The 27,345-nt window shown below is 54.4% G+C and overlaps 12 protein-coding genes across 12 annotated transcripts; 8 read left to right on the forward strand and 4 right to left on the reverse strand.

Annotated features, from left to right (window-relative positions):
* Window positions 1–451: 451 nt before the first annotated feature.
* On the reverse strand, window positions 452–1,141 carry C8A04DRAFT_12703 (uncharacterized protein; the record flags this gene model as incomplete). The annotated part of the gene is made up of 2 exons (XM_062777429.1): window positions 452–961; window positions 1,016–1,141. Coding segments are annotated over 2 exons (636 nt in total), but the record flags the coding sequence as incomplete, so codon positions are not given.
* Window positions 1,142–2,899: 1,758 nt separating this feature from the next.
* On the forward strand, window positions 2,900–4,079 carry C8A04DRAFT_29306 (amidase signature domain-containing protein; the record flags this gene model as incomplete). Its single annotated transcript, XM_062780962.1, has 5 exons — window positions 2,900–2,962; window positions 3,025–3,225; window positions 3,283–3,425; window positions 3,659–3,867; window positions 3,976–4,079. 5 exons carry the CDS (start codon window positions 2,900–2,902, stop codon window positions 4,077–4,079), a joined length of 720 nt encoding a protein of 239 aa, XP_062636449.1.
* Window positions 4,080–4,283: 204 nt separating this feature from the next.
* C8A04DRAFT_29307 (uncharacterized protein) lies at window positions 4,284–5,241 on the forward strand (the record flags this gene model as incomplete). Its single annotated transcript, XM_062780963.1, has 6 exons — window positions 4,284–4,406; window positions 4,470–4,585; window positions 4,646–4,822; window positions 4,884–4,896; window positions 4,939–4,960; window positions 5,024–5,241. 6 exons carry the CDS (start codon window positions 4,284–4,286, stop codon window positions 5,239–5,241), a joined length of 669 nt encoding a protein of 222 aa, XP_062636450.1.
* Window positions 5,242–5,372: 131 nt separating this feature from the next.
* On the forward strand, window positions 5,373–8,289 carry C8A04DRAFT_37799 (sterol uptake control protein 2; the record flags this gene model as incomplete). The annotated part of the gene is made up of 6 exons (XM_062784012.1): window positions 5,373–5,382; window positions 5,822–5,961; window positions 6,037–6,257; window positions 6,764–6,845; window positions 7,006–7,489; window positions 7,565–8,289. 6 exons carry the CDS (start codon window positions 5,373–5,375, stop codon window positions 8,287–8,289), a joined length of 1,662 nt encoding a protein of 553 aa, XP_062636451.1.
* A 477-nt stretch (window positions 8,290–8,766) lies between these two features.
* C8A04DRAFT_12737 (Chloroperoxidase) lies at window positions 8,767–9,892 on the forward strand (the record flags this gene model as incomplete). The annotated part of the gene is made up of 4 exons (XM_062777441.1): window positions 8,767–8,893; window positions 9,002–9,194; window positions 9,305–9,624; window positions 9,714–9,892. 4 exons carry the CDS (start codon window positions 8,767–8,769, stop codon window positions 9,890–9,892), a joined length of 819 nt encoding a protein of 272 aa, XP_062636452.1.
* An 840-nt stretch (window positions 9,893–10,732) lies between these two features.
* C8A04DRAFT_12696 (AMMECR1 domain-containing protein) lies at window positions 10,733–11,581 on the forward strand (the record flags this gene model as incomplete). Its single annotated transcript, XM_062777425.1, has 1 exon — window positions 10,733–11,581. One exon carries the CDS (start codon window positions 10,733–10,735, stop codon window positions 11,579–11,581), a length of 849 nt encoding a protein of 282 aa, XP_062636453.1.
* Window positions 11,582–12,535: 954 nt separating this feature from the next.
* C8A04DRAFT_12697 (ras-like protein 2) lies at window positions 12,536–13,527 on the reverse strand (the record flags this gene model as incomplete). The annotated part of the gene is made up of 2 exons (XM_062777426.1): window positions 12,536–12,569; window positions 12,674–13,527. The coding sequence occupies 2 exons, from the start codon at window positions 13,525–13,527 to the stop codon at window positions 12,536–12,538; spliced, it is 888 nt and encodes a 295-aa protein (XP_062636454.1).
* Window positions 13,528–14,916: 1,389 nt separating this feature from the next.
* C8A04DRAFT_37803 (NADP-dependent oxidoreductase domain-containing protein) lies at window positions 14,917–15,920 on the reverse strand (the record flags this gene model as incomplete). The annotated part of the gene is made up of 3 exons (XM_062784013.1): window positions 14,917–15,466; window positions 15,536–15,816; window positions 15,873–15,920. The coding sequence occupies 3 exons, from the start codon at window positions 15,918–15,920 to the stop codon at window positions 14,917–14,919; spliced, it is 879 nt and encodes a 292-aa protein (XP_062636455.1).
* Window positions 15,921–16,853: 933 nt separating this feature from the next.
* Window positions 16,854–18,536, forward strand: C8A04DRAFT_29313 (uncharacterized protein; the record flags this gene model as incomplete). The annotated part of the gene is made up of 4 exons (XM_062780964.1): window positions 16,854–16,957; window positions 17,077–17,415; window positions 17,487–17,966; window positions 18,095–18,536. The coding sequence occupies 4 exons, from the start codon at window positions 16,854–16,856 to the stop codon at window positions 18,534–18,536; spliced, it is 1,365 nt and encodes a 454-aa protein (XP_062636456.1).
* A 2,273-nt stretch (window positions 18,537–20,809) lies between these two features.
* C8A04DRAFT_29314 (thiazole biosynthetic enzyme) lies at window positions 20,810–21,935 on the forward strand (the record flags this gene model as incomplete). Its single annotated transcript, XM_062780965.1, has 3 exons — window positions 20,810–21,011; window positions 21,079–21,588; window positions 21,655–21,935. The coding sequence occupies 3 exons, from the start codon at window positions 20,810–20,812 to the stop codon at window positions 21,933–21,935; spliced, it is 993 nt and encodes a 330-aa protein (XP_062636457.1).
* A 942-nt stretch (window positions 21,936–22,877) lies between these two features.
* On the forward strand, window positions 22,878–24,716 carry C8A04DRAFT_29315 (putative glutamate decarboxylase; the record flags this gene model as incomplete). The annotated part of the gene is made up of 4 exons (XM_062780966.1): window positions 22,878–22,940; window positions 23,000–23,314; window positions 23,397–23,441; window positions 23,514–24,716. The coding sequence occupies 4 exons, from the start codon at window positions 22,878–22,880 to the stop codon at window positions 24,714–24,716; spliced, it is 1,626 nt and encodes a 541-aa protein (XP_062636458.1).
* Window positions 24,717–24,940: 224 nt separating this feature from the next.
* C8A04DRAFT_29316 (uncharacterized protein) lies at window positions 24,941–26,055 on the reverse strand (the record flags this gene model as incomplete). Its single annotated transcript, XM_062780967.1, has 4 exons — window positions 24,941–25,504; window positions 25,576–25,706; window positions 25,763–25,870; window positions 25,923–26,055. 4 exons carry the CDS (start codon window positions 26,053–26,055, stop codon window positions 24,941–24,943), a joined length of 936 nt encoding a protein of 311 aa, XP_062636459.1.
* Window positions 26,056–27,345: the final 1,290 nt, after the last annotated feature.

Genomic DNA, 27,345 nt, shown 5'->3' on the forward strand with positions numbered 1-27,345 from the left:
TGTCGCAGGATGCCCCGGGTGCCAAGCATCGGCCGGTTTCCTTGGGTGGGGCTTCAAATCCCTGTCGTCTGAAGGTTCTACAGCTTTTATCCGCGTGCACTTCCGGTTAAGCGTGTCCGTCTTGAATTTAGTGTACGCAATCTGCCCCCGAGAAGGGCAATTATTCCAAAAGGCGACAACAAACCTTCAAAAGAACACGGCCTAATGAGACCAATCCCTGTGACTGTTTCCTCAGGAACTTTACACGCCGTTTGATCATTGCGCCCATGCACCTCCGCAACGTGAACCACCTAAGTAAAAAACCCGGTTGTTCATCTTGATAACATTCATAGGAGAGCTCAGCATTCATAACTGGGCAGCAATGCAGATGGAGCAGCCGCAGCTTGGCCTTGACCAACAACTCAAGCTCTCGTTACAGCGGTAGGGTACCTATGTGAAGTGAAGTTTCCGGTTAGCCCGCATGCCTCTCAACTAAGTAGGCACCCCAAGTCCAGTAAATCCGTATCTTCAGGAGAAGAGCACATCCCAAGGTTCCGTGACTCTTAAGTAGATCTTGTACTTCCTCTTTCTCAATCCACCCCATATTCCGGGAAAGCGTCTCCACAACAATGTCTCTCAGGCCCTCCTCAGATTCGATGGTAGACGTATACACCTCCACCGCTACAGCACAGAAGACTGAGGCGGAAATATCCTTTATCTCTGCTTTGAACTTTTGAACAGCCAGGGCTTTAAGTCCAGGGATCAGGTACATCTCTGCCAAAGCGTAGACCTTTGCATGAGTGACGAGGTTCTCGGGCGTATCCTTAGTGACGGTTCCATCCCCGCTTGTTTCTGACGCCGGGGAAGGGCTACTCTCGTGTTGCGACTGCGCATCGTACTCGAAATTGTACAGATAATGTACCATTATCTGGACAAGCCGAGGATCATGATCTGAAAGATCAATCCTGCCTTCTTGTGTTTCCTAGACGAGCAATATTAGTGCGGCGTTGTTGCGAGCATATAAACGGCCACTAACCCTGAATCCTGCGTCGCAAGCTTTAGCGAAAAAGTCGGACTGCGAGCATACAATGGCCTTATGTACATGGTACTCAGTCTCTCCGCAGGATATCACAAGGTCTGAGTACTTTTGGCTGGTGTAAAGACTAACCGGAGGCGATTGTCAACATCTGCAAGCTCCTGGTATGAAGGAACGAGGATAGCGAAATGATCATCTTACGTCGGCAAAGAGTTAATCAAAACTCCAATGGACTCTAGCCTGACTTTATCGGGCGCCGCCTGCGCTGAGCTGGGCGGTGGTGTAGGCTGCGGAGTTTGGCGTGCTGGTTCCTCGAAATATGGTTCCTCGAAATATGGTTCTTCGGCGTGCCTCCTCGAGTGATCCAAGTGGCTCTGAAGCGCCTCAGCGCTTCCGAAATCACGATCGCAAGGATCACAGCGATACATCTGGCCTAGTCTAGTAGAGAATGCCTCGAGTCTTGTCAAGACTCCCTTGTGCTCTCAGCCTCTCACCAGTTTGTTACGGCCTCCCCGGCCTCGCCTAGCTGGCCGGTAGGCTCCGTGATTTTCTCACCAAAGGTTAGGTGTCCCGGTCGGCCCGGACCCAGTAACCGAGTCCAAGGAATGAAAACAAAACGGTACGGAGTAAAAGGAGGATGTTTTTCTCACAATTGATTAACTGGCGGTGTCAGTGTCAACCTTAGGTACCTACCTGAGCTACCTACCTAAGGTGGTGGTGGTGGTCTGTGCCCTCGACCATTTTTAGTTGCATGATCTGTCGCTCCACGACATAACCCTAACCCTATACCTACAATGGTGGGGCCATGCAAGCGTAAGAACACCTCTAGGAACAAGGGGGAGGCTAACAACGCCATCTACCAGAACCAACCCACGAGAGGCGCTGAGGATCTTTGAGAATGATAACTCATTTTTGAATGAAACGGCAAAGTCTAATTATATGCTGGGATGCGTGTACCAGGACTTGGGCGACATTGAAGCTGGTCGCTGGCTCATTGAGAAAGCGGAAGAGATTTGGAAGGGCGTCATGGGAGGAGCTGACTGGTCTCCGGTTTCAGGTATTTCGGAGTTTGACCATTTGGTCAACTGTTGGTCAAGGTGAACATTGAAGGAAGATGCTCACGTTGGTGCCTAAGATAGCGATTTTACGTTGTCATGACCGTTCAGATTTGGTCGTTTGCAAGTCGGTTTAGCACAACCAGATTTATTCTGTTTCAAGATACAATGTGCCTGTGTGAAGGCTCATGCAACGCGCCACGCTTATCATCTCATTCACAGATTCTCCCCCGCAGAAACTTGAGCAATAAGGGATCGTAGTGTCCCAAACTCTGACCTTCTGTTCTGAGCTTCTGTAATGATTTGCAAGGATAGGACGGCAAACGCGGTTTGGTCAAGCATTCATCCTATTACATATAAAAGAAGAAAAGCCAAATGTATACCCAGTTCCGAAGCGGAGGGCGATATATTTACCTTTCTCTGCATTCCAATGGGTTATGGCCCCTCACAGTTTCCAGACTCCCCGTCGAGCCTCTGTGCTTTCTTGTGGCATGAATGGCGATGTACTCGTTGTTGGATGTTCAAAGGCTACTTCCCGCCTCCGCACCTTCCCTGCCACATTGCAAACTCCCAGCCTGGCCGGCCGTCTACTCGGTGGGCATACAGTACCCGAAGCACCACCTCGTTAGCGCGGGTTGTTGGCACTTCCTGGCGTCAACCAAGTACAGTGCTGAGTTCTGCCACCGGGAAGCAGGTACTGTACATCTGCACGAATCTAAGTTTTCATCGCACTGGAACTCTAGTCAGCCTAGATGCTCTTTTCTTTCTTCACACAAGCTGCAAACCTCCCCGCAGGCTAGCCCGGTCCCCTTTCCACGAAACAGCGGCAATGGCTTCCGCTACGGTGCGCGTGCTCGCGAGAGGCTCATACTACGTTCATCCCCAAGAAGTGGTAAGTTCAGTTTGCAGAAACGAGATCGCGAGGCGCGTGGATTGTTGACCAGCAGAGGGTAGGGCCGCCTCATCAACACCGTCGGCACCGCTGCGAACAGTGAGCACTGGACCCCCGCCGTGCTGCTCTCTGTCCAAGATTCTGGGTTTGCCTCGGAACATGCTCAAATGGCCCTGGACGACTTTGTGCGCCGGGATGATGTTTTCTGCGACGACTTTACCTCAGCCGTCATACTGCAACCCAGTCCGGGCGTAGACATTGCGGTCGTTGTTGCCTGACTCGCGGAAAGCCGCCGTTTTCAAGCAGTCTACACAACCGAGCCCGCCCTCGCCCACGATTCTCTGGCTCAGGGACCCTACTTCATTCACGGCAAGTCGATCCATCAGGCCTGGAAGCTCTATGAAGATGAGCTCGGCGCCTTTGTCGTCCCTGTCATGGCCGATGATGTCGTCAACCCAACCAGGTAAGCCGCCTCAACGACCCTCAAGCCTCTTTTCATGTCACCCTATGTTGATTCATCGTTTCGTTCAGCTTGTCCGTACTTCAAGCAGTTTCGCACCAAGGCACTTTCAAGAGCATCGCTGTGCCTAGCCGGCTTTACTTGAACCCAAGTGAAGAAAAGCCACTGGCTGGCGTTCGCGTCAGTATCAAGGATAACTACGACTTGTAGGGCATCCGAACTACGATGATGAACAGAGCCTACAATGAGCTCTACCCACCCCGTACGTCCTCCGCAGACTACGTCACCAAGCTCACGCAACTGGGTGCTATCATTGTGGGAAAAACCAAGATGTCTGCCTTTGCATCTGCAGAGGAGCCAACTGATCAGTGGGTTGACTACCACTGCCCCTTCAACCCAAGGGGTGATACGTATCAGACTCCGTCGTGCAGTTCCACTGGCGCTGGTGCGTCGCTTGCTGGTTATGCCTGGCTTGACCATTCGATTGGCAGTGACAGAGTGTTTTTTTCTTCTTCACCACATTCTTATACGGCTATTCTGACCTTTGCAAAAGCATCCGGCAGTATACGTCTTCCTGCGGCCTTCAATGGCCTTTTCGGTCTCAGGACCTCGTACGGTATTGCCTCCAGACAAGGTATCGTCCCGAGCTGCAAGTAAGTATGCGCAATCGATGCACGGAATTGTACTGGATCTAATTCTTTCGAAAGTGAGTTCAACACGGTCGGAACGCTACACAGAAGTCTTAAGGATGCTAAGCATCTGATCAAGGCAACGTTGGATGTTCCTGCCTCGTCCCAGTATCCGAAACGCCTGCTCTATCCTCTGGACTTCTTTCCACAGGCAGATGCCGAGCAATAAGCCATGACTGAGGCATTTATCACCGCCGTCGAGAAGTTCCTCGGCGTCAAGCGAACTCCCATCAGTATCACTGACACATGGGCATCCCAATCCGCCCGAGGAAGCTGGAGGGAAGACGCTGCTGGAGTATCTCGAAATGGTACTTGACATCTTCTGGAATTTGCCACTTCCCCAAGCTGACTTGAACAGAGCGCGGTTTGGCCTATGTATTACGATACATATTACACCTTCGACGACTTTCGAAGAGACTACCTTGAGAAGTTTGGGAAGCCGGCATATGTGGGGCCGTACATGCGGAAGCGATGGTGAGCGTCTGCCCAGATGGCAAGGATGCTGTTCACATACTGACCAGACCTTTTTCTTAGGAGCCTCGCTGTTCCGTTTACCAAAGAAGAGCGTGAGCAGGGCGTAGCCGAGATGAAGGTCTTTCGAAAGTGGTTCGAGAAGAACATCATGGGGCCGGACCCGGACACCATAACTGATGCCGTGATGATGATGCCATTTGGCTCTGCAGCTCCGAAGTACCGTGACGACGCAAACAAGTAGGTCCCCATCATATATGGGTAATGGTTGCCACTTGCGGATTGCCCTAACCACGAACAGCCTCCCGAGCATTGTCGGATCGTTCTCGGTCTTCTACTTACCACCGGTGCTTTAGGTGCCAACGCTCATAGTGCCTAGTAAGTGACCGCACTCTTGTCTTCAACGCATACATTTTTTCGCTCACATTTCGTTTAATACAGTCGGGCAAAAGCCATACAACTCTCGGATCAGCGGGTTGAAGGAATACCTGCCGATAGTGAGCAGTTTCGTGGGTGCGCACGGTAGCGATCTCCTGCTTCTCAACCTTGCCGAAGCGGTGCTCAAAAGTGCCGGTTGGCCGACGGAAGTCAAGACGGACCGTGAAGCTTTCGCGGTTGGCGACAATGTGCGCAATGACTTGCAGGAGGATGTCGAGTAGCGAGTGAACTGAGATTGAGAGAATCGAGGAATGGTTTCTTTCAGTCAGTTGTCATTGCTTGGTAGCTTTGAACAATGCAAAGAGAAGTGATCTTGCTGCTCTATTTGGGAAGCTGAAACTGCCTACCTGCCATGTGTCAGAGTCTTTGTCCTGGGCCAGTTTCCCTCCCCTTTCCACGTAGAACGTCATCACTTCAGATTTACTCTTGAAGCCATTGCTAGCTAATAGCTAATCAATATTTGTTTCATCGCTTGCCTACGCTTATTGTCTTGGCCTTCTGCAATAATTCCCAGGGACGCGCGACCGTTCACAGACAGTCGTGGCCCCAAGGCCCACAAACGCGAGCTAAACGAGGATTCGCGAAGCAGAGCGAGAACCAGCCCCTGAATCCACGCAAGATATCGAGTCAACAAACAACAAGAATATGGACAGATTGGGGATGCCTCCAGCGACATTTGAGTATTTAGGCTGGCTCCAACCCTCGAGAGAGATACAGTGAAAGCATCTTCAAGTCATCACACTATTAATTCTGTTTCTCTTCAGCACCCAAAGTACAGATCCGTCACCAGGGGCAAAACAGGCACCTTTTTCAACCCCAAATGGAAGCTACGGGAGCACATTCTGTTGCTCTTCCTGGTCGTTTTGCTTCTCGTTCTAACGGGCACCTACCTGAACCTGGCCCCCTTCATAACCCCACCTGACATCATGGGCATCGTTTATGTGAGTCTGCCCCCCTCGCCTGGATGCTTTTCACACGTGTTTAGCCCCCAGCATTAACACAAGGGACCGTCATAGTCCATCAAATCGATCTTTATCGTCGCCTATCAACTTCTCACCGAACACACACGTCGGTTCGCCAGATGGAAGATCTTGAAGGCGAACTTCATACTGAACTGCATGGAGTCTGTTTTTTGGCTCACCCTCATTGTGCTCAAGTTCATGGGCATTTCGAGATTTTGCATTGGGAGCAGCTGCGCGGTAGCGTGGGTCGGCACGTTTGTGGTTATTATCATCTTGTGAGTTTCCGATGGGTTGGGTTGGTTCCTCCTTTTGGTTGCGTCCCGTCTGACTTGTATGGCATTGCAGTGTTTTGTCCCTTCATCTTAGCGTGCTGGCTTTTAGAGAGTATCGCATGTTTAGGAAATTCGGTAATTCCGAGCCCTGATCATCGCACATATGGGTTTCTGCTTGTTATCGATCATGGAGGTGAAAATTGCCTTAATTGGATGCATGTTTCTTTTTTTTTGGGGGGGGGGCTGAAAAGGGGGCGATACGTAATTAGATACAAATACATGCAAAGATCTCCACCCCATCTCGCATTGTGCTCTCGCTCCTTTGCTCATTCTCGCACCACATCCGAATCTCTCGCGACGCCCCAAACTACACATCGACTAGTATTAATCCACCACTCCATTACCTCGGCAGCAATGTCGGATAATTCATCGAACCCCCTTCCCGTAGAGACCAATGACACTGGTTCTGTACATTCAGCTTCAACGGTCACTGAGGCTCAGGACGCAAGACCGAAACGAACAGTGGTCAGGCCCCGTCCACACCCGAAAACGCGAACAGGATGCCGGACCTGCAAGAGACGCAGGGTCAAGGTACGCAAGCGCGACCCTTTTACTTTTTTCGTCCTTTTCTCACTCTTCCTTTTTTCCAATCTTTAATTCCTTTCTTTTTTATCTCAAGACTGCGGCGAAGCGATCATGTAAAGAAGTCCACAGTCACGCCCGCTAACATTTTGTCTGTTACATGGTACAGTGCGATGAAAGTAGACCGTCATGTCGTAGATGCATAAAGAGTGGACTGCCATGCGATTTTATCATTCATGGTGCCTCGTCTGCCTCTCCCGCCGTCCCGGTGGACCAGGACCCGTTGCCGCCGCCTCAACATCCGGTGTCTACAGTCTCGTCTCCATGCGAGATCAACCTGATGGACCTCGAACTCATGCACAACTTCACCACCTTTACTTACACGACCATGGTCAGCGACCCAGCAGTCCGGCAACTGCTACGAACGACAGCCGTCCACATGGCTGCCGACTGCGAATACCTCATGCGCTCCATCCTCGCTGTCTCTGCTCTTCACCTGTCCCGATATCGCCCGCAAAAGAAGGCTCTGTACCTCCAGCGCGCCATGGACCACCACCAGGCCGCCAGCGCTGCCGCCATTGAGTTGCTGGCTGACTTGCAGGCTGACGAGTGCGAGAGGCTACATCTGTTCTCTATGCTAACGATTTACTACGGTGCGCCTTAACTTAATTCCCCCCTTCCATAATTGGGCATCACGAGGTAGCTGACGTTGACATGCCCTCCTTCAGCTATAGCATGTCCCGTAAACGAAGCAGACCTCGAGCCAGGCAGCCCCCTAATCCCCAACTGGCTGCGTCTCCTTCACGGAATGGAACCCATCCTGCACGTGTTAAACCCCCAAAACTACCGCGGCACACTAACCCCCCTATTCGAATTCGGCCGGAGCCGTATGCTACCGTTCCTGAGAACAACACCGCCCCGGGACCCGAACTTGCTCGTAGACGTCCAATCCCTCATCCACCGCACCTGCGCCAACCCTGATCTTATCCTCATCTACGACGATATGATTGAGCAGCTCCGTCGCGTGCTTGGGCTGATCCTGACACCACCTCGCGGCGCCATGGGTGCGACCCACGTCCATTCTCATGGGTCCAGCGTCCCACAAACACCAGGCGGAGCTACAATGCCGGGATCGTCTCCATCAGGCGCAGCAGGAGCGGGAGCGGCCCCAGAGGCTTTACCATGGACGAAACTAGAGGCGTGGGACATCTTGATATGGCAATGGACACAAGGGAAGCATTTCCTCCCGTTGCTCGATGCCGTCGATCCGCCGCAGGAAGCCTTGGTCATATTCGCGTATTGTCTGCTCGTAGTGAGGAAGCTTGAAAGCCAGTGGTATGTCGAGGGTTGGGCGGATCATCTCATGGGGAAAACGTGGGCGTTGCTGGATGCTGAGCATCGCCATTGGGTTGTTTGGGCGACGGAGGAGATGGGTTGGATTCCGCCAAGGTAGTAGTGATCGGGGAAGCTACTGCGGTAGAGTATGATCGTTCAGAGCACGGCTGGGCTGGTGGGCCTCCCTGGATTGAACAAGCCAATCAGAGGTACGAGAACGCGAGAGGTGCGAAATAGTACGAGAGGTACGAGAGTACTAATACGCGGACACGTACTCGCCTGCGAGATGAACGACGTTTCCCGCTTGTGCCCATTTCGGGCGGAATGGCCCCCCGGGCAATGCGCTGTGTTCGGTACTATGGCAGTATTATACAGGGATAACCTACCGCTACAAAATCATGGACGGATGGGCGCAGGAGGGTGACAACGAGATCGCGAGATACGACGAAAGATGCGAGAAAGACGAACAAAGGGGGGTTAACTTGACCTGGCAGGGGAACAGCAAGTATAAATCGCAACCGTTAGCCCCGATGGGTATTACATAGCGTTGTGCAACCCAGTTCGTTTTACTTTATGTTTCTCGATGTCATCCAAAATGAAGTCGTTCATCATCTTCCTCAGCTATGTTTCAACTCTCCTCGGCAGCATACCATCAGCGTATGCTCACAAGGACTGTGATGCGGTCGAGGTTCCGGAGTGGCATCCCCCGCGGCCCAACGACTGTAAGTTTTGTCCTTGCCATCTTATCTTGACACCGTTGGCTCTATGTTGTGTGCCTGTCACACCGGGCCTGGTCAAAGTGTTGTGCTTACAAGATCTCTCGCATATAGTCCGCGGCCCCTGCCCCATGATGAACACGCTTGCCAACCACGGTATCTTGCCCCGAGACGGCCGGAAAATTACCAGACAGGCCGTCATCGACGGCATGGGGCGCGGCCTCAACTTTGCTCCTGCTCTCGCAACTATCATGTTCGACCAAGCTATCATCGCCAACCCAGAGCCGAACGCCACCTTCTTCACGCTGTACGTCCCAATCTATACCCTACCCTTGGCCCCTCACCACCAGCGCACACAAGGTAGCTACGTAATGTCTAGAACCTCACCTTTACTAACTCCATAACCCCGACCCCCAGCGACCACCTCAACCGCCACAACGTCCTCGAGCACGACGCCAGCCTAAGCCGCACCGACGCCTTCTTCGGCAGCAACCACATCTTCAACCAGACCATCTTCGACCAAACCAAGCGCTACTGGCCCGAGCCCCTCATCACGACAACCCACATGGCCAACGCCAAGATTGCACGGCAGATCGACTCTAAGGCGTTTAACCCGGAGTATCGGTTCACTGAGGCCGTGGAGCATTTTAGTTTGGGGGAGATGGCGGCGCCGTTTATTGCGTTTGGGGATTTGGAGGCCGCTACGGTGAATCGGACGCTGGTTGAGTACTTTTTTCGTGAGTGTTTCTGTTCTTTGTAGTGAGTAGAAAAGCGGTACCGTGAATCTGAGCTGACTGGTGGATGTCTGTGTCATTTATCGTCGCAGAACATGAACGATTGCCGACTGAGCTGGGCTGGAGGGTCAGGGACGAGGTAGTTTCGGTGGCGGCCATTTTGAGAATATCAGGCCTCATTGGAAATGCCACGAGCTTGTTTGTGGATTCGGGGGAGGGGTCGGAGAAACTGCGTAGGGGATTTCACGCCGCTTTTGAAAGTGGTCTATAACCGCTTGGGATGTGACTTTTGGTTGAGATGAGCTGGGAGTGAGAGCAGAGGGCTGCTCTCCTTGTAAGACTAGATAGAAGCAAGATTCGACTTTTCAAGACACGCACCATATCTTCCTCGCTTTGCTCATCCTCGCGTTTATATGCCTGTACATCAGTAGCTTCTTAAACAATGTTTGGCCTTATAATTCTGGCTTCACCCTAGTCAAGTCAACCGAATGGAAGGACCGCTGCTTCATACCACCCCACGTCATATAAGCCCGTTTCTCCCTCGCACTGTCACCAGCTCCTCCCAATTCGCCAAACAGCGTGTTTGGCGTAACGGCATTGGGAGGAGCACCACGCCAATTCCGTCGTAAATCGAAATGGCCCCGGGTTCGATTCCCGGGGCCAGCGAAGTAAAACCCCCCCCCCGGTGGGCTTTTCGTAACTACCGACCGCTATCCCTCCGGATGGGGATAGGGTTCGGTGGTGAGCTTTTTGTATTTTTCTGGTAGATTAGGTAGGACCTTTCACATGAATAAAGGTAATTAGCTAGGTAGTTTCGATGATATGGAATGATGACAAACAGCGCCCAGTGTTCACATGGGGGTCTCAGACTCCCGGGCTGGTGTTAGTGCATGCAGGTTATGATTGGCTAACCGTGTGAAAGTGGGGTATGACCACACGGGTACTTGCCCCTCCTACTGCTCTGCCCCTCCCCGTTCGCACCTTCTTTCCACAACAACCCAAGGCCTGGCTTGCGTCGTCGTCGCTTCACACCGTATCCTTTTGATCCCCAAACCCCATAAATTAGGTACTACCGTCGTGATCCGCGACGCGGCCAAGCCAAGCCACTCCGATGGCGTCCGTCGAGCATTGCCTCTACTGCTTTGAAACCCTGGCAGCCCGCCTTGAGGACCGAACACCCTTGACCTTGAGCGAAGTGCAAAAGTCATGGGCTGAATACGCCCGTTCCTCGAGTGCCACCGAAGCGGACGACACAGCCGATGAGTCCGACAAACTTGCCAAGCGCCTACCCGCCCTCACCCGTGTGACCGAAGCATCCTCATCATCCAGTTCCGCCTCATCCGCCTCCAACAGCACACTCTCGCTCAACCCAGACACCCCAGGAACCTCCACCTCCTCCATCCCCGCCGAAGCCGACAACGACGACGATGCCGACCCCGCACTCCCACCCCCCATCACCGAATCCCCGCTCTTCGTAACCTGGAACGCCTTCTCAACCCGCCACGGCGAATACCACCTGCGCGGCTGCATCGGCACCTTCGAGGCGCAACCCATCGAGCACGGCCTGTCCTCCTACGCAATCATCTCCGCGCTCGAAGACACGCGGTTCCACCCCATCAGCACGCGCGAACTGCCCTCGCTCGAAGTCGCCGTGACGCTGCTGACGGATTTCGAAGACGCCGACGACGAGATGGACTGGGAGCTCGGCACGCACGGCCTGCGCATCTCGTTTGTTTATCATGGCCGTCGGTATGGCGCGACTTACCTGCCGGATGTGGCGACTGAGCAAGGGTGGACGAAGGAGGAGACGCTGGTGAGTTTGATGAGGAAGGCGGGGTGGGTTGGAAAGAAGGAACGGTGGAATGAGGTGCCGCTGAATGTGGTGCGGTATCAGGGGAAGAAGAAGACGGTGGAGTATGCCGAGTTTAAGAAGTGGCGGGATTGGGTTGATGCGCAGTGAGTGGATGGGTTGGGCTTTTCTTCTTTACAGTTGTGGCCTAGAGGAGGATCTAGAGAGATGGATGGAGGCGTAGATACAGGAGACCAAGACCTGGGAATCATACAGGTGTGAAGATGAGGACGGCATTTTAGGGCTCAGGGCTTTTGCGATTTACGGAGTATTTTGGGGCATTGACGGTGGGTTTAAGGATGGGTCGGAGTCGGTTTGGGATTGGGAAGGAAGGATTTCCACATTTTGAGCTTGGGATCTCTCGGTTGCCCGTATGTTGCACGCTCAAGGTGAGTACCTTGGTGCCGAGAATTATCTCACGGGTAACATCTGGACGGGGGTTTTGCTTTAGATTCCGGTTACTTTACGAAATAGAAGTGAGACGCTGTGTTGAGTTCTCGTATTACTGCCTAGACGCCACCATGTTCGTCCTACATTGGTATAGTACAAGCAACAAAAGGAATCGCTTCTGTGAGGTCCGCACCGACTCCTGTGTCCCATTACCAGCTATGACAACAGCAAAACAACCAAACAACAACAAACGAAAAGAAAGCAGACTGTGGTGCCGGCCGACCGTGGTATCTAACGCTCCCAAGCCCAGTTCCGTCCCAAACAGAGAAAAGCCAAGCCCGATTCTTTTTCCCAACGCCCATGCACACCGCACCCCATCGCTGAGATGTCAACCCTACCCCTGACCCCCCAACCCTCCGAGTCCCCCAAGTCCCCGTGTTGTATATAATATTGCAGCGCGAATCCTCAACCCCTATCCCCTAAACCATACACTTATCTTATGCGTCTGTCACCTTTCACAATCCGGATGCTGTTCTTCGCAATCTCCCCATGCCCCCAATGTTTCTGCTGCGTCTTCCTGAGCTTGTTCGGCTCCTCCGTCACAGCAACAACAACACCACCAGCCGCTGCGGCCGTCCCATCACCCATCAAGTCCCGTTGCACCGCGTACCGGCCCTACCAGCACCGCAATTTCCTCCAGAACCCACCACTCTCACCACCCTCACCAGCCTCATTCTTCACACCAGAACCCCGTCCCCCAAGACCCCCCCCCCCCCCCCCCCCCCCCCCCCCCCCCCCCCCCCCCCCCCCCACTTCTTCCCCCCACTCTTCTCATCCCCCCCCTCACCCTCCCCCTCCTCCCCCTCACCCGCCGGCGGCAACGGCGTCAACGGCTTAGTCATCCCCCGACTATTAGCAGCCAACTCAGCATCCGTGACACCCAGCGCCGCTAGCCTACGAGCCTCCACAACCCTTCGCACAATCAACGCAAACGTCTCCTCAATATTGACTTCTAAGCGCGCACTAGTCTCCATGAAGCCACAGCCCCGTTTGCGTGCCCAGTCCAGCCCCACCGCCGCCGGCACGCGGCGCGCGTCTTGCAGATCGCATTTGTTGCCGGCTACTATTTTGATGGGCGCCACCATTTTGGCGCCGGAGCCCGCGCCGCCGTTGATGGGGAGGCCGTGCAGGTTGAGGGGGACGGGGATCGCAGAGGAGGAGGAGGTGGAGGAGGGGTTGTGATGGGCCGGGGGCATGAGGCCGGCGCGGCGGGCGCGAGCGGCGTTGTCGAGGCGGGTTTCGGCTTCCATGTCGATGAGTTCGTTGAAGTATTCGAGGGCGTCGAGGGAGTCGCGCGAGGTGATGTCGTAGACGAGGAGGAAGGCGTCGGCGCCGAGGTTGGAGGACGCCCACATGCCGCGGTATTCTTCTTGGCCCGCGGTGTCGGTGAGGCTGAGGTGGTAGGTTACGCCGTCGAGCCGGCGGGTCACACTGTAGCTGTCTTCGATGGTTGGGTCGTACTCGCTGGTCCATTGGCTGCGGACTAGGCGGAGGGTGATGGAGGATTTACCGCACCCGCCGTCGCCGCAGATGGTGATGGAGATGGGGACTGGGGGCTGCGAGGCGTCGAGCGAGCCTGAGGGCGTGTGGGTGTGTGGTGACTTCATTTTGGCTTGCTGTTCTGTGTTTCTTTCCGGTCTTTTTTGGGGTTTTGGGATGTTTGGGAGGTTCTCTCTCCTTCTCTTTACTGTTTCCCCTGCCTGGCCTCAGCAACGCGCAGATCGCGAGGGGCGGTGTGTGTGTGTGGGTGTGTCGCGTGGGCGGACAGTCGATGACGCGAAAATCGGTCTGAAGGATTCAAGAATCCTGGTAACCCTGGCGCTCCAGGTCACGCAAGGCTGGTTGCGACGCGTCGTGGGAGAGATGTTGGCGCGTTCGTAGCAACTTTGGTTCGACTGCTTGCTCACCCCCGCTAGAGACGCGGCCTCTGAGCCGGCGATCTGATCGATGGCGCAAACACGTGTGGTTTGCGATCTCGCGAATCTCTGTCGGGTTGCTCGAAAGCTAGGATGATAAAATCGGTGGGGCGCAGGCCTCGGTTCGCGACGTCACTGCGCAGGAGATGCAACGATCGCACGCAAGAGAGTGGAGTTTGTGGGAAAAAAGCAGTCTGGGGTGTAAGCTGCAAGGAACCGGCAGTCAGTATAAAACAGAATAAAAAGAGTGAACAAAAACTGAATGGGAATGCACACGGGATAAGGTATTGGCGGAAGGCAGCAGGATGTGCAGAAGCTAGAAATAATTTACGGCTGACGGGGTTTTCGCCCGCAAAAAGCAAAAGCTTAGGTGGGATGTGGTTGCTGGCTCGGCATCCCCGTCCCCAGTCAATTTTGCATTTCGAACATTCTGCAATTGGCATAATTGGCATGAACCAGCCAATCAAGACGCGGTATTTTCGAGCTGCCAAGAGCTTAGCTAAGCAAAAGACACTGTTCCAATAGTCACTTTTTGTCGCATTTGCGGCCCATTTGCGGGTCATATGCAGGGCAACTCGGCATTTGCAGAGTGACCGGCACTGTATGTTTACACACATTACGTGGGGTTTCGGGGATTTGATTTTGCTGATGACCGCAATGCAGGTCCTTCGTTCATATCCGTCAAGCCCTACAGAATGGGGTCCCCGCCGATTCGCGTTGGAGCTGCATTGACGACGCCAGGATCCCGTCCGCTAGTTAACGATAACTCTCGGCAAGGCGTCGTGTTGACGCAGATCGTTTTGGCGTTATCGTCGAGGCTGTTATCAGGCAAGGGAAGTCGACCCATCAGGATGGCGTTTTGAACTTTACCGAACAATTGCTTAGGACAACAAGTCTTAAAAAGAGAGGGAAAAACGACACATCACTAAAACTGCTGTAAATGCATGCGTCCTCCGGTGTTTGCCTCCATGTTTGTTGCGGTGTTTGCTTCCCCAACGCCAAGGGGTTGTATAGAGCGTATTTTCACAGAGCCTCGTGTTTTGCTAAACTCGGCAACTTAAGGCAATACCCCTTGTCCGATCAAGATCGGTCATCCGGGCCGAAGAACTTCCTCCCCCACCAGCGAAAGTGGTGCTGCAGGCCAACCTTAGTAATTTCCTCTTCCTCCTCAGTAGATAGCTTGAGCGTAACGGCGGCTAGATACTCATCCATTCTCTCGCCCTTGGATGTGGTTGTGATGGGGACAGCATGCCGGCCGATAGCCCAGCTCAAAAGCACGGTGCTGGTGGCTACTCCGTGGGTTTCCGCAATGGACTGGAGGACGGGATCGAGAAACCCGCCAGCACCCACGGTAATAGGGGCCAGGGTCTTGAAGGATGAGACCTCGACTCCCTTCTCGCGCATCCACGGGATATAGTCTGCGTCACGTTGAAGATAGGGGTGGAACTCGATTTGGTTGATGGCCGGGACGACGGTGCAAATGTCTAGAACAGCTTCGAGGTGGTGACGCTGGAAGTTCGATACGCCAATGGACCGGGCCAGACCTGCGCTTTTCACGGTCTCTAGCCCCTTCCAGGCGTTCTGGAGATCTTCGGTCGTCGGAATGAGGTACGGGTTATGGAGCAGATATCTAGGAGGTGCAGACTAAGGTTAGTGACGGCAAACTCAAGCGTGTGAGAAGAGATGGGGGGATTTATACAGATCCACATAATCCAACTGCAGTCTCTCAAGACTCTTCCTCAGCGCGGCGGGCACGTCCTTCCATCCAGCCATCACCTTGGTGGTTATGAAGAGCTTATCTCGTGGGATGCCGCTTTCCTTGATGGCGATGCCGACCTCGCTCTCTGTTCCGTACGCATCGGCCGTGTCAATGTGAACGAAACCCTTGGACAGGGCTGTTTTGAGAACCTCGATCAACTCAGGGTTGGCGGGGTCGTTGGGGTCGTTCTTGAACCAGGCGGTTCCTGTTCCAAACCCGAGCTGGGAGTATGGGTTTAGCGACAAGCGCGTGTTGGGCCGCTGGGGGATATACTCACTACGGGGACAAGAGTCCCATCTTGCAAGGGCAAACGCGGCCAGTCCATTGTCGACATGAAGGGTTCTCGTACGTGATGTAACGCTCGGAGGGGAACCGAGGGACAGAACACTCTAATGGGTCTTGTGCATCCGCAACGATGGGGGAACACCGGTACAGGCGACAGCGGGGCCGAGAGATAAGCATAGAGGAGTTGAGATCGGTGAGCAGCGGGGTGCCAGCGGGTGTTGGTTGGAAGAATGGCGCTGGGGTGGGGGATGTTTGTCCGCCACGAAGCCAACCAACCCGATAACGTAAGGTATCCTCGTCCGCCACAGGCGTGCGGGCAACGGTGCCTGAGACACGAATGAAGATGCCTCCGAAATGATGGGCATGTTCTACATTATATGTCCCAAATCCAGACCGAGATCCATATTTCTGGGAAGCAATTGGAAGCAATCTCATTTACAATAGGGTTTCTTGGAAGACACCGAGAGGATGGCACGACAATGGGACAGCAGTGTATGACAACTATACGTGCCGGCGATCTCAAGATGGGAAAAAAAGGAATAAGAAAAGGCTAAAAGAACAAAAGGCTCACTGCCCACTTCCTCCGGTGAGGAAGTGAACAGCTACGAAAATCCCGAAGGATTTTGCTTGGATGCCCCGTCCATGAGTCGAACTCATGGAGCGGAGAAAGCGGGCACTGCCGGTGCTGCCCGCACCCCCCCAAATACACCATCCGCGGTTGGGCATTTGTCGGACGGGGGGGCTGTTGGCAATTAGTAGCGGAAGGGTGGTTATAAAGGGCCGGTGTGAGATTCGAAGGTAGGGGAAGGAAGGAACAGTCTTACGGGTCAAAATCTCGCAACGGTCTAGGTCAGTCAATGGCCGAATACCTACTTGCCTACCTATTCTACTTGTAACAAAACCTGAGTTCAACTTTGAAGCGGCCTAGACTTGGGAACGGAGACCTCTAGTGTTCGAAAAAAAAAGAAAGAAAATGAACGACCTCTGGCAGATGATCTTCGATCACTTGGGCAAAGATGCCTCCGAACTTATGGGCATGCTTTGCTTTATGAGCCCCGAACCCGTTCCGCTGTCGCTGTTTCGGGGAACCGATTGGAAGCAATCGGCCGCATTGGGGACTTTTGGAAAACGTCTGGAGGATAGTAGCGTCTCTGACCTGTTGCCTTGACCTCCCAAACTGACTTACGAATCAACAGGTTCGACGAGGCGGTGGAGAACCTTCTTGTCGCCTCATTAGTCCGAATCCACGTCGCTACGGGCAGTATTTTGGTGGACCGTGTTGTACATGAAAGCTACTTTTCCCAGGTGACGGCAGAATCCCGAGACGAGGCATTCCGTGGGGCCCTCATTCTACTCCGCGCACATTTCCCGCGACAGCAGGGTGCCGCCAAACACCTGTGGACAAAGTGGGATCGATGTAGCACTTTGCACCAACTCGTCTTAGCATTCAGTGAGCGATACCAATCATTAAAAGCCGTTGGCGACTTCGCAACTAGGGACCCAGGATACATCGAACTCATACGTGACAACGCATGGTAAGCAACTCATAAAATACATCAGCCCTTCTATCGCCGGGTCAAATCAACTAGAGCTGATAGCGCCTTAGGTATATGGTCGAGATTCAGCACTTTCAGGAAGCGGAGGCCTCGCTCTTGTCTATCCTAGACGACACTGACGAGGACTCACTCCTGGCCGCCAAAATCCATCGCAGTCTTATGGGTCTATACGAGAGGACAGGACGCAGCAACAAGTCCTGCGCCGCAGCCAAAACGGAATTTGCCCTCCTGCAGAAGCATTACCCAGACAAGGATGCAGAGATCGCCAATGCCCATAGCAATGTTGGCTACACCATGGTGTCGGCACACAAAGCGTCGGAGGCCATCAAGTATCTCGACACGGCAGTGGCCATGGCCAAGGCGCATCCCGAGCCGCGCTGTTACCAGGACTACGATATCGATCGGTTCCTGAGGAATAGGGGCCGCTACAGGCAGCAACTCGGGCAGTTTGACGAGGCTGAGCGCGATTTTCTTGAGGCCGAGTACTTTCAGACCAAGCTCCATGGGCCCGATAGCCACTATGATGGGGAGTGAGTTACCGCCCTGCTAAACCCCCAGCCTCTCCTCTCCACTCACACCGTTGTCTTGTTCTTTTCGCGGCCCACCTTGATAGCTTTTCACTGCTATACTACGACTAACGCACACCTCCCACCCGCAGGACAAAACGCGAGCTATCCAAGCTCTCTGCGTGGCAAGGCAACCTCGAAGCAGCCGCCCAACTCAGTCACCAAGCACATTCCCTCGTATCCGCAGGCAACCCCACACATGCGAGCGTGATGGCCGCTCTATACCAGCGTGGCCGGATCGCGATGCTTCGCGGGGGCGACGACGACGACGACACGGCTCTACAGCATCTACAGCAGGCCCTGTACATCTGCCGTCTCAACGAACCGCACCGTGGGAATTCAGGAGAGTCCGCCAGGGTTCAGTGGCAGATCGCGCGGGTGTATGAGCGGAAGGGCATGGTGCATGAAGCGGGCAGGCTTCGGGCGGAAGCGGAGAAGGTGAAGTGGGAGCTGCTGGCTACGGGGGATTATGCTGTTGTTGAGGGGGACGAGGAGGCGAGTTGGGATGCGCTGGTGGGACTGCTTTATCGGTGATGGATGTTCAGAAACGTCTTTACTGCGTATCGAGACCAGTGACTGGGAGGCCAGTTAGGTGTGGAATCCGGTACACCTGGCACACGTCCGGTTGGCAGGTTAAGTGCTACTACGCAAAGCTATTAGTTCTGGGTAAAATTGGATTGCGTGGGGGTGTGCGGCTTATCCGTAGTCCAAAAAACAACAGGAAGCAGACCTCCGGAAAACAATCATCACAATAGTCGGTGGTTCAGGTGAAGTCGGAGATGACAATTTCGGCACGTCCGATGTAATTACGCGTATCAATACCCCCGGACCGAGGTGGGGCCGTAGGGCAGCCCCACTTTTGGATGACGCGCAGGTGTTTTTTGCTTTTCAACACTTCACACCAAAAACTGCCTCAGCTACTTCCACTAACAAGCAACCCAACTCCACCACCCTGAACCCCAGGTTTCGGACGGGAAATATACCCCGGGAAAGCTTTGAGACGAAATTACCGATGTCTTCACGATCGCGCCGATGCCAATATCGGCGACGCCCGTCGCGGGTATAAACGGCGAGAACGACCGCTTCGCGATTGATGTCGATGGCCCTCGGAGGTAACAGGGTGGGGAGCTCGAGTTACCCAAGGATAATAGTTCCGGAGTACCGACCACGACCTCCCTTATTATCAATTGGAGTTTCTTCATGGTGATGAACACTTAAATATTGTCATTCGCAAAAGGGAAGAGGTCCATCGGTTCATGGGTCACCTGCATCCGAATCGGCGAGCTTGGCAATGACGTCGACGTAGAGATACCTTTCTCCCCGCCTTTAACCAACGAAGCCGCGATGCTCGAGGCCGGGGTCACGAAGCTGCTACCATCTGCCTAGGACCAGTAGACGGGACTTAAAGGCTTGGTATATGTTCAACGACGAGTTCACCGAAATCGCAGGTTTCGTAGCGTTTTATCAAGACTTCTCATGGCTATGGTTGGTTAGGGTAGGTTGCTTTTAGTGTACTACCTCTTTTTCCTTCTCCTTCCGTTTGTTCTTTTTCTCCAGACCACCTTTCTCTCTGTCACATCCTCCTCTCATAAGTACAAAACCCACCTCGACGACACTCGCCAAGCTCAGCTTTTACCTAATGCCTGGCCCAAATCCTCTCCGATCTCGGGGTCGGGCGGGTGAGGTCGGATCTCGGACGTGGTGCTCATTAAGCACCAACAATGCTGAGCGGTTTCCGGCCCAAATCGCTGGCATAACATTGGTCAATTCCAACACGTAGGCCGTACTTAGCCGATACGACAGCGGGAACATGATATGTTGGTCGACTCAAGCGTGGGTGAACCCAAATATCCAAGCCAAGCTCTTCTCTTTGGCACAACTGGACTCGCTGGGGTACCACAACGGAGACGGCTCGAGCGGATCTGATATCGTCATTGGGTTATCAGCCGACCCCTCTTCCTCCACCGGCCGTGCCGTTCCCCGTGGATCGACCATTATCCCACTATCCCCGTGAGGGGCAGAGGGGCAAAAGGGTATCACGGGAGGGGCTCGCTTGCGGAGATAGTCATCTCGCAGAACTAGCACGGCTAGTTCTACTCGCCAAAAAAGAGGAGTCGTGGGGGTCGGATGTTCTGTGCACCTTGAGCCGCCCAGAACCGCACGAGCTAGGAAGCGCCGGGTTATAAAAGGGAGACTCCATATCGGATGCTCGCTTGCCCTGCCCCTCCTTTCTGCTTCCCTTCTCTTTTCTCTTTCTCTCTCTATCGTCGAACACCAACGCTTCAGTAAAACAACAACAACAGCTCTCTTAGAAGCAACAAGTGTCGTGCGCACGCACTTCCTCCCCTTGCTTAGTAGAACACTAGTATCTCTAACCACAGCCCAGACTTTGACCGACCGACTTTGTCCGGTACATGATGCCGTCCTCCCTTCGGGGCCGAGAAGCCATGGCGGCCTTTCGATGGTGTCCTATCCCACAATGATCAAACTTGTATCATCTTCAGGTAACTATCTGAACGCGTGAGCCGGTGCCAATCTGATTGCTGTCGGTTGTCTCCAGTCAGGGTTCTTGGAATAATTCCACTTCCATAAAGGAGGCGAATTCTCAAGAACCAAGACCGGTGGGCGTTGCCGACAGCAGCGGAGCGGCTGAGATTATACGGCGCAAAACTTGATCTGGATAATACCAGCGAAAGGATCATGCTTCTTGTCCTATTCCCCTTGCTTGTGTCGGAGCAGAAAATCCTGACTGTTGCAGATCACCCAAACTTACTCCTCGGTAAATCCCGAAATAAAACAACAACAAGATGGCTCCCTCTGCGATCTCCCCCGCTCAGCAGCACGCCCAGCTCGCCGTGGGTGTCAAGAAGGTGAAGGACGCCGGCGCTACCGTTGAGGAGCGCACCGATGGCCTGACCAAGCCGCTCAGCGAGATGCTGGGCAGCTGGGACGACTTTACCTTTGCGCCCATCCGTGAGAGCACCGTCTCGCGCGCCATGACCCGCCGCTGTAAGTTCTTACTCCTTTCTACGTGGCATCACTATCATAAGGTTCAATGTATTCTAACACAGCCTAGACTTCGCCGACCTGGACGCGCACGCCGAAACCGACATCGTCATCGTGGGCGCGGGCTCCTGCGGTCTCTCCGCGGCCTACACGCTCGGTACGCTCCGCCCGGACCTCAAGATCACCATCATCGAAGCGGGCGTCGCCCCCGGCGGCGGCGCCTGGCTCGGCGGCCAGCTCTTCAGCGCGATGGTGATGCGCAAGCCGGCCGACGTGTTCCTCCGGGAAATCGGCGTGCCCTTTGACGACGAGGGCGACTACGTGGTGGTCAAGCACGCCGCGCTGTTCACTAGCACTGTGCTGTCGCGCGTGCTGGCTATGGATAATGTCAAGATGTTTAATGCTACGACGGTGGAGGATTTGATTACCCGGCCGTCGGATGAGGAGGGCGCTGCGGGCGTGCGCATTGCGGGTGTTGTTACGAACTGGACGTTGGTGTCGATGCACCATGACGACCAGAGCTGCATGGACCCTAACACTATCAACGCGCCGGTTATCATCTCGACCACCGGCCACGACGGTATGTCTTCCCCTATTTTCATCTACCCCTTCCTTCATCATCAACATCCATATTAACGACCAACAGGCCCCTTCGGCGCCTTCTCCGTCAAGCGCCTAGTCAGCATGAAGCGCCTCGAACAACTCGAAGGCATGCGCGGCCTGGACATGCAGCGGGCCGAAGACGCGATTGTCAAGAACACGCGTGAGATCGTGCCCGGTCTGATTGTCGGCGGCATGGAGCTGTCCGAGATTGACGGCGCCAACCGCATGGGCCCGACGTTTGGCGCTATGGCGCTTAGCGGGGTGAAGGCGGCGGAGGAGGCGATTCGGGTTTTTGATCTGCGTAAGAAGCAGAATGATGCTTAAGCCTCCTGCCTCCCACCTCGTTGGAGGGAACAGACCTGGGCGCCTTCGTCTCTCTTTCTGTTAATTGGGTTACTGTTACTTTTGGAGGGCAACAGGTGGCACAAAGGGGCTGGATCTGGCAGCTTCCGTCGGTCGTTTAAGATGGAGGAACATGTTACTTGTTTCCAGGTTGTCACTGGTTTAGGTTGTAACCCACTCTGAGACTACAAATCCAAGACATTCGTTTGGTTCGCAATCAAGCCTATTTTGGAGTGCATGCAGCTGATTGAAGTGGTGTTGTGCCTGGTGACATCTGATTGCCTTTTGGAAATACTTTTACGTGGAGTAAAGGAAGGGTATCCCGGTAAGGGCTCGGATCGAGGACTCGGACTCGGGGGAAAAGGGGTAAGGGGTAGCGTTAAGCTGCCGGTTATACCCTTTTACGCAAGATAATGATCTATTTTTTATTATTTTATACCTTTTGTTCGGGTTCAAGCAATGTCCAATCTTCCTCTTCACCTCAATACTGACCCCAAAAAATAAAACCGTTGCGCTATTTCTCCCCGTGAACGGTGGCGGTGGGGCCGTCCCGGGCCGAGGTGAGCGCTGAAGTTTTAGGCGGTGGGGATAAAAAACGTGCGGCGTGGGGGCTAGACCGGCCGGGCCGGACCGGCAAAGCGGCGGAAGGATTAAAAGGGAGGAAAAAGTTGGAAAAGAGTCATAGGAAGAGAGAGATAAAGGGAACAGAATAAAAGCAGAGATAACTCGAGTCATCCTTGAGTGTAACTCCAGCCTCGGTATATAATATTGAGCAGTAACTTTGCTGGTTTTTGTCTCGTACAACCCCAACCCTGCCCCTATTCACTTACATCCCTTTACAACCACCATCACACGACCACACACAACACACTCATCCACCATACTCTTTACCAACTCTACCTCTCGCCTATCATCACAGTCAAAATGAACGGCATAAACGGCACCTCCAAACCTCAAACGCTCAACCGAGCCGACGAAGTCGAACATGTGAGCCACCACCTATCATCCCCTTGTCTGACTCACACTCATACTAACACCCGCCCCAGCTCATCGACGCCGTAAAAGCGCTCATAATCCCCTTCATCCGCGCCGCCGACACCGCTATCCCCTCGCGCGCCGCCGGCCAGCTACTTCCTACCGAAGAGGCCAACGAAAATGGGACTTTCACTCCGGTCATCCGCAACGTCCTAGTGGACGCCAAGCGCCCGCAAGAGCTGGTAAAGGCTCTAGCCCTGGACCTACCGGAGGGTGAGGGACGGGGCGAGGAAGGGTTGTTGGAGACGATTCGGGGGGTGTTGAGGTATAGTGTGAATACGTGGGATCAGGGGTTTATGGATAAGTTGTATGCGAGTACTAATGCGGTGGGTCTCTTTTCCTCTCTATCTCTCTCTTTCTTATTTTCTATGAGTGAGTGGGTTTGCTGACTCTGGTGTTGATCAACAGGTTGGCGTGGCCTCGGAGTTGTTGCTCGCTGCTCTCAACACCAATGTAAGCTCTCTCCCCCCTTCTAACACCCACCCCCCCAACAACAACAATCCCCCCCAAAGCTAATACCCCCAGGTCCACGTCTACCAAGTCTCCCCGGCCCTCACCATCCTCGAAAAACACACCGCCCACCGTCTCGCGACCCTCTTCGGCTTCACCGGCCCCCGCGCCGGCGGCATAACCTGCCAAGGCGGTTCCTCCTCCAACCTAACCTCCCTCGTCACAGCGCGCAACACCCTCTACCCGTCCACCAAAACCCTCGGCAACTCCGCCTCCGCCATCCCCACCGGCCCCTTCGCCCTCTTCACCAGCGTGCACGGCCATTACTCGGTCGAAAAAGCCGCCGTCACTTGCGGCATGGGGTCTGAGGCGGTTTGGACCGTGCCTGTGGACCCGGTGACGGGACAGATGGATCCGGAAGAGCTGCGCGGTGCGATCCGTAAGTCCCGCGCCGCGGGCCAGACACCGTTGTACGTCAACGCTACCGCCGGCACCACCGTCCTCGGATCCTACGACCCACTAGCAGCCATCGCCGACGTGCTCGCTTCCGAAGGCGGGCCGTCAGCGTCAAACGGCCACGAAAAGATCTGGCTGCACGTCGACGGCAGCTGGGGCGGGCCAGCGATTTTCTCGCCTTCGCAGCGGTACAAGCTAGCGGGCGTGGAACGCGCAGACTCGGTGACGGTCAACCCGCACAAGATGCTAAACGTACCCGTGACGTGCTCGTTCCTGTTGGTGCCCGATACGGCGGTGCTGCATCGGGCGAATACGCTGCCGGCGGGGTATCTCTTCCATGCTGGTGCTGCGGATCCGGAGACGGGGGAGGTGCCGGAGCCGTGGGATTTAGCGGATTTGACGCTGCAGTGTGGGCGAAGGGCGGATAGTCTGAAGCTGGCGCTGGCGTGGGTGCATACGGGCACGGATGGGTTTGCGGCGGCGGTGGATGGGGCGTTTGCGCGGGCGGCGCAGTTGGCGGGGTTGTTGGAGGCGCATGAGGATTTTGTGCTGGTGTCGTCGAACCCGCCGCCGTGTTTGCAGGTGTGCTTTTATTATGGACCGCCTGGTGTCGGTGGGGTGAGTGAGGATAAGGCGGTGAATACGGCGAGGACGAAGGCGATTGTTGAGAGGTTGGTGGCCAGGGGGTATATGATTGATTATGCGCCGGGGGAGAAGGGGAGCTTTTTTAGGGTGGTCGTGAATGCGTTGACGCTGCCGGGGACGGTGGAGGGGTTGGTGAAGGCTCTGGAGGCGGTGGGACGGGAGGTTGTGAAGGCCTGAGGGGGTGCTGATTTACTGTATCATTTTGGCTATGTATGTGTGTGCGAATGTTAGACGAATTCCGTGTTCACCAGTCATATATGGCGGTTGATCAGTGTGAAGAGTGACTGAAGAGACTAAATTGCTCGACCGAAGCCTAACTACCTGCGTAAAAAGTGACGTTCAATCCCCTTTATTAGTTCCATCATAGAAAGAGACAAGAGAACCCGAAGAACCCAACCCACCTACAAACCCCAAACACCAACCACCACCCACCCCACGATCCCCATCCAAGCACCACCCCCCACCCCCTGTTGAATCTGTTGCATCCCACCCCCCGTAAACGGCGCCCCCTCCGTAGTCGTCTCATACGGCGCCCCCAGCGTCGTCGTGCTATACGACGTCGTGTATGTGGTCCCACCCGTCGGCCAATATCCCGACGAGGTGCTCGTGCCGGTGCTCGTGCTGGTGGTCGTGCTAATGCCCGCACATGGACACCCCGATTCACTCTCGCTAGGACTTGCCGACAGAAACGTGGTTGTTGTCGTGGTCTCTGTATGGGCTAGCACAGTGGTCGCGGCTGTAACGGTGGTGGTGGTCGTCGTTGTCATATCGTCGTCTGTGGTGCAGGATGACTCCGGGCTAACACTGCTAATACTGCTGCTGAGGCTACTGTACGGGGTACAGTCGTGACAAGGCGCGCCGGCCGTGTAGCCAGAGACGGCAGTCGTGTAGACGGTCGCCGAGCAAGTGCAGCACATCTGGAGCGTAAGTGTTTGTGTTGGGTTGGTGTCCGCCGTGCAGGAGGTCTGGGTATGTTAGCATGATGATGTTTTACATACGAGGGAATAAGTTGTGGGCGAGGAAGCCGGCAACTCACCACCGTGACCGTCACCAGTTCAGAAGACGACAGCGTGCCAAAGACACATGGGTAGTATGGCCGCTCCGGGGTAGGTGTCGCGCAGATGGACCGGCTCAGGGTCGATACACACCGAGTCGCGGTTTGTTGTCCTGTCCTAGTCATCAGCTAGTTGTTGGCATAACCACACGGGGTAAGGAGGCGAGACCTAGCAAATCTTCCGGGTTCAGGGGGCAATCGTCGATAAAGTCCACCATCACGATCACCTCGACGCCGACCCAGTCGGTGCATTCCGATTTGTGAATTGGGTGTCTGTCTAGGTTTTGTTAGTGAGCAGTTCGTTTCGTCTCCTTGCCACGTTTACTTACCTCCTAGACCAAACGCCCCCAGGTGTTCATTTTCTACTAAATATTGTTCGTCATCGTTTGCCAAAGACTGGCCTTCTCCCAGCGCAACTGCTAAGCCGCCTAGCGCCAAACACAACCATGCATGGACACGCATCGCAGAGAGCTTTAGGGGAGTCTATTGGTGATCTCAATGACTGTCTTCGGTCGAGTACCGTTCCTAGAAAACTTCAGAATTGGAAAGCCATCCCCGTGCTGGCCCCCTCGCCGGTCTTTTTTATCCCCCTAAACCCACCCAACTTTGCTCATAGCAACGATCATAACATTGTAACCCACAATGCTGTGCTTGTAATCCAACTGCCCCTTCCCGAAGCCCCTCGCTTGAGGCCCCTCGACATATGAGGGGGTTGAACCCGAGTACAACAACATTTCACCGTCGGACAAGGGGCTCTTGGGAATTCTACAAAAGGTAATTCTCCCGTTGCATGAAGCCCTGAATCTCTGTCCGTGATTGTCTCGGTTCAGCCTCCCAGGGGACATTCGGAATTCCTAGTCGCAGCGCATTTTCGTCGGTCGGTCAGTAGCTGGAATGAAAAAGTGGTAAACGAATCCTTTTGGGTCGCAAAGATGGTGAGGATTGAGCTTCTTGAAGAAGCAACGTTAACTCCGCAGCAACGAGCGACTCGTGTAGCATCAACATGTCCCACCATGCCAAACACGGCGCGGGGACAGCCAGCCACAGTCCCGTTCCAATGCCAAACCGATGAGCGGGGAGATCTCTATCGCCGGACACAGATATATATATAAATGCCGCCGTCAGCTGAAAGTCGGGTAGACCACCCGAGACCAGGCTGAGACTCCGAGATCTGTTCGCGGCGGCACTTCGCAAGCCATCTTTTGTCTCAAGGTGTCGACTTCGACTGCCCAATTTCAGGGGCTAGCTTTCCTACCCGTCCGAGGTCTCAATCTCCCTCATCTTCTGCGGTGACCCGTGTGCGACGCCAGAGGTGTCACCCGGCGAGAGGGCGGCTGCATAGGAGAGCGCGAACTACGAGGGGTTTGGGTAACACCATATCGCAAAAGTGGCCGGCTGAGTGAGAAGTGGCAAATCGTGGCGTGGGGGGGAGCTAGCGAGTGTTATGTAGGGCGGGTTAGACGGGAGTTGCGGGTAAGATTGTGAAATTCCAAATGACTGCAGTGAGAGTAGGTTGGTGGTGTTGTCGGCGTTCGCGAGCCGCTAGTGTGGAAGCTTCGGAATAGCTGCCAGGCGGGTGCAGCCGGAAGTGATTATAAATCAGTGCCTAGGAAAACCAATTCTTCAAAGCCAGCAGCGCGAATAGTGAGCGGGTCAAGTTCCAAATATGATGTAGTGGGCGCCGAGTTCATAATGAATGCATCAGTTGGTAGCTTGATGAGGCCGGGGCTGGCAATGGTGGGCAAGTGATTC

This window comes from Dichotomopilus funicola, assembly GCF_033296635.1.
Source record: "Dichotomopilus funicola strain CBS 141.50 unplaced genomic scaffold C8A04scaffold_37, whole genome shotgun sequence".
Taxonomy (NCBI): Eukaryota; Fungi; Ascomycota; class Sordariomycetes; order Sordariales; family Chaetomiaceae; genus Dichotomopilus; species Dichotomopilus funicola.